This window comes from Austrofundulus limnaeus, unplaced genomic scaffold (genome assembly GCF_001266775.1).
Source record: "Austrofundulus limnaeus strain Quisiro unplaced genomic scaffold, Austrofundulus_limnaeus-1.0 Scaffold41, whole genome shotgun sequence".
Taxonomy (NCBI): Eukaryota; Metazoa; Chordata; class Actinopteri; order Cyprinodontiformes; family Rivulidae; genus Austrofundulus; species Austrofundulus limnaeus.
Window position 1 is genome coordinate 1,679,780 of NW_013952443.1, and position 7,490 is coordinate 1,687,269.

Sequence of the window (7,490 nt, forward strand, 5' to 3'; positions counted from 1 at the left end):
ATGTTAGCATGTTAGCTGTAAATGTTAGCATGTTAGCTGTAAATGTTAGCATGTTAGCTGTAAATGTTAGTTTGTTAGCTGTAAATGTTAACTGTAAATGTTAGCATGTTAGCTGTAAATGTTAGTGTGTTAGCTGTAAACGTTAGCGTGTTAGCTGTAAATGTTAGCGTGTTAGCTGTAAATGTTAGCATGTTAGCTGTAAATTTTAGTGTGTTAGCTGTAAATGTTAGCATGTTAGCTGTAAACGTTAGCGTGTTAGCTGTAAATGTTAGCATGTTAGCTGTAAATGTTAGCATGTTAGCTGTAAATGTTAGCATGTTAGCTGTAAATGTAAGCATGTCTACCTTCTCCTCTCTGTCAACGCTCTCTGGTTTCATTTAAAAGAGTCGATCATCAGATATTGTCCAAGATTAACCTTCAGGGTGGATATAGCTCGCTCACAGCGAGGACCTATCCACGTCATCATTTACCCAGAATGCTTTGCACGTAAATAAAATGGCCCCGTGTTAAAATATATTTTGAGAAATTTACAAAACTAAACAGCCTACAGTATTTTTACGGTCTTTATTTTACAGTTAAAATATATGTTTATCAAATAAAGTTTAATGTTACAACTAATCAGGGATCCCTTTAAAATTTGACAAATGTTTCAAAGTGCATGTGTCGGCTGAGGTCGTTCCCACAAACGATGCTTGTTGTGGCAGTAAAAGTCGAGCTGACAGCCAGCTGTGATGGTACAACTGTAAGCGATAAAGGAAACACTGAACTTTGACAGCGATGACGAGAGCGTAATTAAAAAGGGAATCTCTCGGGCCAGAGCCAGAACAAGATACGTCTAATAAGGTCCGATAAGCACAGATTCTGATCAGGCGTGTTAAATCTGATCATCGCTTCTTCTCTTAGAAATATAAGCTGATGAATCCCGTGTTTTCTGGGATCAGAAGAGTCCGTTTCAGGAGGAAACAGAAACTTTAATATGAATGGATGAATTAATATTTAGTGCTGCTAATCAAACATTAGATCACCAAGATAATCAGCCAGCCGTGTGTTCGACCCCCTCAGCTGGAGGGTAATAAAAGTAAAATATCACCAGCAGCAAGGTCACCTCACAGACAGATGACTTCCTTCAGCACTTCCTCCAGAAGAGGAGGAGAGGGGAAGAACCATGGTATCTGTTGTTCACATGTAGGCAAAGAGGCAGCTGTAAGGAGAGGCATTAAGCTCGGAGTCATTAGGCACAACAACACGCTGCTGGCATTTTATCATCCAGCACCACATTCCTCAGCCTCTTCATTTCTAAAGCTGTGGGAGGGCAGAAACCAGCGGCTCGTTCTGTCTGCCGCTGCGCAAAAAAAAACAGCTTTTTCCTTTTCAAAGTTCAGAGTGACGCTTTCTCCTCTCAACGCCACCCTCGAGCTGCAGTAKTTAAAGAAACCTGTGTGACACTGAACCTGACTAAATCTGTCAAAGGCAAAGCCGAGGCTTCAACCTGCCTAAGAGGCGAAGAGCAGGAAGGTACAGAGGGAGCTGGGTACTGGCCGAAAAGTGCAGCTTCCTTCTTTAATACGTTCTTCTCACGCATTTTGCAGATTGTAAAGAGCATTTATTAATACCAGCTGCAAGTATGGAGTCAAATATGTTTAAATAGGAGGAAATAGACCCTTGAATCAGAAAAGCCCTGCAATCTCAGTGCAGAACATGTGAAAGTCGGCTTTATCTGCAGCTTTCTGAAAGCAGGCAAAACACTAACATTGGTCCATGACAGGAAAGGAAAACAACGATCAGAAAAAAAAAAAAAAACGAAGTAAAATTAAAATAAAATATTACAAGGAAACATTTGCATTTTCTGTGAAAGTGTAGCAGGAATGATGAGTGCTAAAAGAAACGTGTTTGAAAAGCTGAATCTGAGTTGTTGACGTTAAAACGAGCAGAACACAAGCTGCATCGAGCTGCTGCAAAAAGCTAAAACAAGCAAAACAATAGCTAAACTTGTAAAATGAGAAATGTAATTAGAAGCTAAAGCAAAGAAAACCATAGCTAAAAGCTTAAATTAGAAAAACAGTAGCTAAAACCTAAAAAACAAAAACAATAGCTATAAATTTCATTTAGCAAAATGCAGCTAAAATATTAAATTTGCTAAATTGTAGCCAAAAGCCAAATTAACAAATCAGCAGACAAACAAGCAAGCAAAACAATAGCTAAACTTGTAAAATGAGAAATGTAATTAGAAGCTAAAGCAAAGAAAACCATAGCTAAAAGCTTAAATTAGAAAAACAGTAGCTAAAACCTAAAAAACAAAAACAATAGCTATAAATTTCATTTAGCAAAATGCAGCTAAAATATTAAATTTGCTAAATTGTAGCCAAAAGCCAAATTAACAAATCAGCAGACAAACAAGCAAGCAAAACAATGGCTAAATACAAGAATGAGAAAAGTAAATAAAGTTAAAACAAGCAAAACGGTAGCTAAAAGCTGGAATGAGAACAGTAAATAAAAGCTAAAACCAAAACAGTAGCTAAAAGCTAAAATGTGATAAAACAGTAGCTAAAACCTAAAACAAACAAAAACAATGTCTAACATTTAAATGTAGCAAAATGTAGCTTAAAGATTAAATTAGTCAAGTTGTAGCTAAATGCCAAATTAGCAAACCAGCAAACAAACAACAAGCAAGCAAAACAGCTAAAAGCAAAAAATAGAGAAAATTAAATAAAAGCTAAAACAAACAAATCATTAGCTGAGGGCAAAATGAGTAGAGTAAATAAAAGATAAAACAAGCACAGTAGTAGCTAAAAGCTAAAATGAGAAAAACAGTAGCTAAAACAAACAAAAACAATTGCTTAAATTTTAATTTAGCAAGATATAGTTAAAATGTTAAATTAGAAAAGTTGCAGCTAAGCCATATTAGCAAATCAGTAGCTAAAAGCTAAATTTAGCAACACTTAGCAAAACAGTTGCAAAATTAGAAATAAGTATTTAATAGCTAAAACCAGGAAAAAAAGTAGCTAAATACTTAAAGTATCAAAATGGGAAGTTGTAGCTAAAATGATGCTACGACAAAAACAGAGTTTTTCATTTCAACTTACAAAAGTAAGTTATAAAAGTCAAAAGTCGGAGCATCTTTTCCAGACAGATGAATGTTCTGATGTGAGAATAGTTAAAATACAACAAAAAATGAAGTAGTTTGACTGCAAAAAAAACAACACTACAGAACCATAAACAGGAAAACACAAGTGTGAATGCTGATTCAACATTTATACATAAAACAAAAAAAAACCTCTTCTTATTTAGAAGAATCTATCCAGAGACTTTTCTAACAGAAATCTATCAAAGCTGTCTCTTTTCCTCTTTTTGCGTTTCAAACATCTGTAGTGACTGACTGAGCGACCAGAAAATACATGACCTCATTTCTATAAAACACAACCTTCTCAACACTGGTCTCAGAGGGAACACAGTCTACTAATTGGTATGACTTTTAAGTTACATTTTTTTAATGACGAGCACTTAATTAATCCTTGAAATGAAGGAATGTGAGTGTTTGAGCTACAGAGGAAGGTGGAACAAAGGATCAAAGTCACTGTGGTCTACTGAAGGATTATGGAGGCATGGAGACTACTGAGCTTCCAAGGTTCCAGCAACGAAAATCCTCTCAGGTGGCCACCAAAGTCTCAGCTGCATGAAGAAGTCACTCTGCCTGTTGTGCTGCTGAGCAAGAACGTGGAAACTTCTTTCATGAAAAAAGGGTTTTATGGTCTTATACGAAAAGGATACTCTTTTAGTAAAAAATGTTCACAATCGCTGCAAAGTAAGAGGAAATAATTAGAAAAGATGCTAATAAAGTTTTTAATTGTTGTAGATTTTCGGTCTTTTTTATGCCCTAACTGCAGACTGGGCTTCACCAAATCTATTTATTTTATTTCCTTGAATGTTTTTAATTATTTTATGTTCATGCAGGTAATGTTGCCTCAAGTGGAGGAGTTTAAGTATCAGGAGTCTTGTTCACAAGTGATGGTAGGCTGGAACAGGAGATAGCTCGACGGATTCATCTTCATCCTCAGTAATGAGGGTGTTGTTTCGGTCAGTCATGGTGAAGAAAGAGCTGAGTTGAAAGGCAAAGCTCTCGATTTACTGATCTGTCTACGTTCCAACCCTCACCTATGGTCATGTGTTGATCATGACCAGAAAATGAGATCCTTGATATAAGCGGCCAAAATGAGCTTCCTTTACAGGGTGGCCAGGCTCAGCTTTAAGCTTGGTTTATACTTCAGTACGTGAGACAGCAGATCAGTAGCTGCGTTTCCACTGACCATGAAAATGCGCAAATTAGAATTTCGAAAATAAATTTGCTCAATGGAAACACGTTAATTTCGAAAGAAATTACGTTTTTTGACTAAATGTTTTTGCGCTAGGATGAGGTGGTWTTTCGGCCGTATCGAAATTGGTGTTTTTTGCAAAACTGCAATGGAAACACCTTTATCGCATCACGGGAGTCATGTGATCAACAACCGGCTGTTTCTACTGGCGAAAAAGACGATGACGAAGATAACAGGAAGTAGAAATAGTAGTAATATCACAGAAGTAGTATAAAATAGTAAACTCACCGACCACAATTTCACAAAAACAAAGCATACGTAGCCGCTCCCAAGTAGGGACTTGTCGCTGGAAAGCCTCAATAAAAGACGACGACGTCTCCTTTGATGATGAGCGCTAGCGTCGCGGTAGAAATATGTTATGTCTTTACATCCATCGCCACCATGTTTGTAGTGATTTATCGCGAGAACAAATGGATTCACGCGTGACTTTAATAGCATTTTTTACTTAATGGAAACACCGCAGTTGCAAAACTGTTTTTCAACATCAACAGAATATCGACAAAGTTTTGCGCTCATTTGCAATGGAAACGCAGCTATTAATTGTATCATTTCATGTGTCTTTTTTTGACTGAGTATAAATGGACTAACAGAACTCCCAATGCAGCACAGAGCATTGCTAAGGATAAAAAACAACCGTGATAGCAGTATATGTTTGTTTGTTTGTTTGTTTGTTTTGGGGTATTTTTCCACTTAGTGATGAATCAGTGTTGTGTTGGGTGAGGAGTCCTTGTTAACGGCGGAGCTGGAAAGAAGGCTTGAACATCAGCGACACGTTCAGGTGGTCCATAAGATCAGAACATCTGCTCATTTCATCTGGCTGATTAACAACTGGTTTCAGAGAATGGATCGTTTTTAGCTAAACAATGTGCAGAAAGACGCCCTGCTCGGAGCGTTGCTCCACAGAGATGCTCTGCTTCACACGAACAAACACGCCYGTGGCGTTCAAACCAATCACACAGCAGGAGCCGCAAGGTCCGCTGCGCAGAGTTCTGACTGGGGCAGTGCTCACGAGACGGCTGTCACCGGAAGACAGCACATTGGACGTTCAGTAATGTTTTGTCACCCAGCAGCAAGACGTGTAACTTGAAGTAGAAACCAGCTTTTAGCCACTGCTCCGCTGCACCGAAAGGAGTCAGTTGAGGTGTTTCTGTGATCTGATTGGTCATGGACGCCTCCACTTAGTTCTGGGCACATCCTGGTAGAAGACCCTGGTGAAGACCAACTCGATGGAGGGAATATGGATCCTCTCTGGCCTGGGAACACCACGGGGTCCACCGGGACGAGCTGGAAAGTTGCAGTGGAGAGAGGGATGTCTGGGTTTCTCATCTATACCTGTTGCCTCTGCAACCAGACTATAGGTACGCAGCAGAAGATGGAGATGTTTTACAGTTTTAATTAAAATATGTATATGCTGTTTTCCTTTATAACTTATGATGTTTAAGAACTACATTTTCTACTGACCTCAAACTGCAGGCAGAATTCAGACTTTACATCCATAACATTTGTTCAAATAATGAGCCAAGATTAGATAACTGAACGTCACTTTTCAGGACTTCACAGCATCCTTAGCTCACCAGCTCTTGTTTGTTAGACTTTGTACTTGTGATCTCATGTTTAATTTATTATTTATATTTTGTCTTAATCCTCCCAAGTTCAAACTCCCGGCCCTTCCCTTCACTCTACTGCCTCCAGCCAATCAAGCCGCCGTATAATTGAACTACTCTTCAGTGCACTGACCCCGGAGAGTGTCCGTGACCCGGTCAAACACCCAGGGGATGACATCAGTGCGCTCTTCCAGTCGGCCGCCTCCTGCTCAGGTTACCACCACTAAAAGTGTGGAAAGGAGTGCTCCCGTGCCTGACAGCCCCCCTGATCCACTGCATCACTCTGCAGCAGAGCTCCCAGGGAGCACAGAGGCTGCTCTGCACCCTGCATGCAGGGAAACAATCCAGCCGCTGGAGCTAATAATGTGATCCGATCTCAAAAATAGCATTAACATTAAGATCATAAGGTCATACCGTGGCTGTAAAATCAAAAACACTTGCCATGAACAGAAGGGGTGGCTCTTAGAGCAAAAATAAACCAAGGAGGTATTTTACCCTTCACATGCAAACACAAACAAATTAAAGGCAACTAGGGTTTACTAAAGTGACTAAATCTGCACTTGGTGCTCTGTAAACTATCAAATGGCCTGAAAACTGATCTCTAGGAAGATAGTTAAGAAATTCCTGCGACTCAAACATTTTGTTTACCATAAAGCCTGACTGACAACATATTCAAAGAATAAAAAGAACAATCAACTCTTAAGGAAAATAGCAGCTAGGGAAACAATGGTGCAAAAAACACAGGAACACTTATTGGGACAGTCTGGAGATAAGGGCTACAGGCTCCTTATTACCCAACAATAAGGTCAAAACAAGCTACTGGGATGCATAATGAAGCCATTTCCTCCAGCAGAACACAAAAGGGAGATATTTTTTGAAAAGCAGCTGTGAAATGATAAGTAAAGCCCATATTTACAGGCCTATGCTGGTATAATGTTACGTGTTTGGGACGCCCTGCCTGGTGGAGACAAAGGGAGTGATGCTGCTCGTCTCGAACATCACCTGTCCTCCACCTCCTCCTCCGACACAAAAACCCAAAGCGAGACTCACCCAGGACTCCAGAGGAGCTCTGCTGCGGGCCAGCGCCCGGCTCCGGCCTCTCCGCCTCTCCCTGCTGCGGTCGGTGTCGGTGCCGGGCGCTGTCTGAGCCGTCGCCGGAGGAGGAGGCGGCCGCCGCCGCGGCTGCAGCGCCCGCCGCTGCTGCCGTCCCCGAGTCGGGCATGCTGCTCTGTATCAGCGAGGAGGAGCGACACAAGATGAACGTATTCTCCGGGAAACTGTGCAGAGGTGTCGCATCTCAGAGGGAGGGCAAAGCATGGGTGTCTCGGGGCGGAAGGAAGGGTTAAATCAGAATGAAAGAGAAGTGAAGGTTGTTGTCGGTGCGGCGGCGGATCATCCAGGCGGTGCTCCGGAGCAGGATGCACGGCTAGATGGAGAGAGAGCTCCTCCGACGGCTGGAGGAGGGACAAAGAACACACACACACACACACACACACACACACACACACACACACAC

At 40.9% G+C, this 7,490-nt stretch overlaps 1 protein-coding gene across 2 annotated transcripts in view; it reads right to left on the bottom strand.

Moving 5' to 3' along the window:
- Nucleotides 1–7,484, bottom strand: part of ano8b (anoctamin 8b) — a 57,252-nt gene extending 49,768 nt beyond the window's left edge. For both annotated transcript variants that reach the window (XM_014007328.1, XM_014007327.1), the window contains exon 1: nucleotides 7,025–7,484. In XM_014007328.1, the coding sequence (XP_013862782.1) occupies nucleotides 7,025–7,196 (172 nt within the window). In that variant the 5' untranslated portion in view covers nucleotides 7,197–7,484. The remainder of the gene's footprint in view (nucleotides 1–7,024) is intronic.
- Nucleotides 7,485–7,490: the final 6 nt, after the last annotated feature.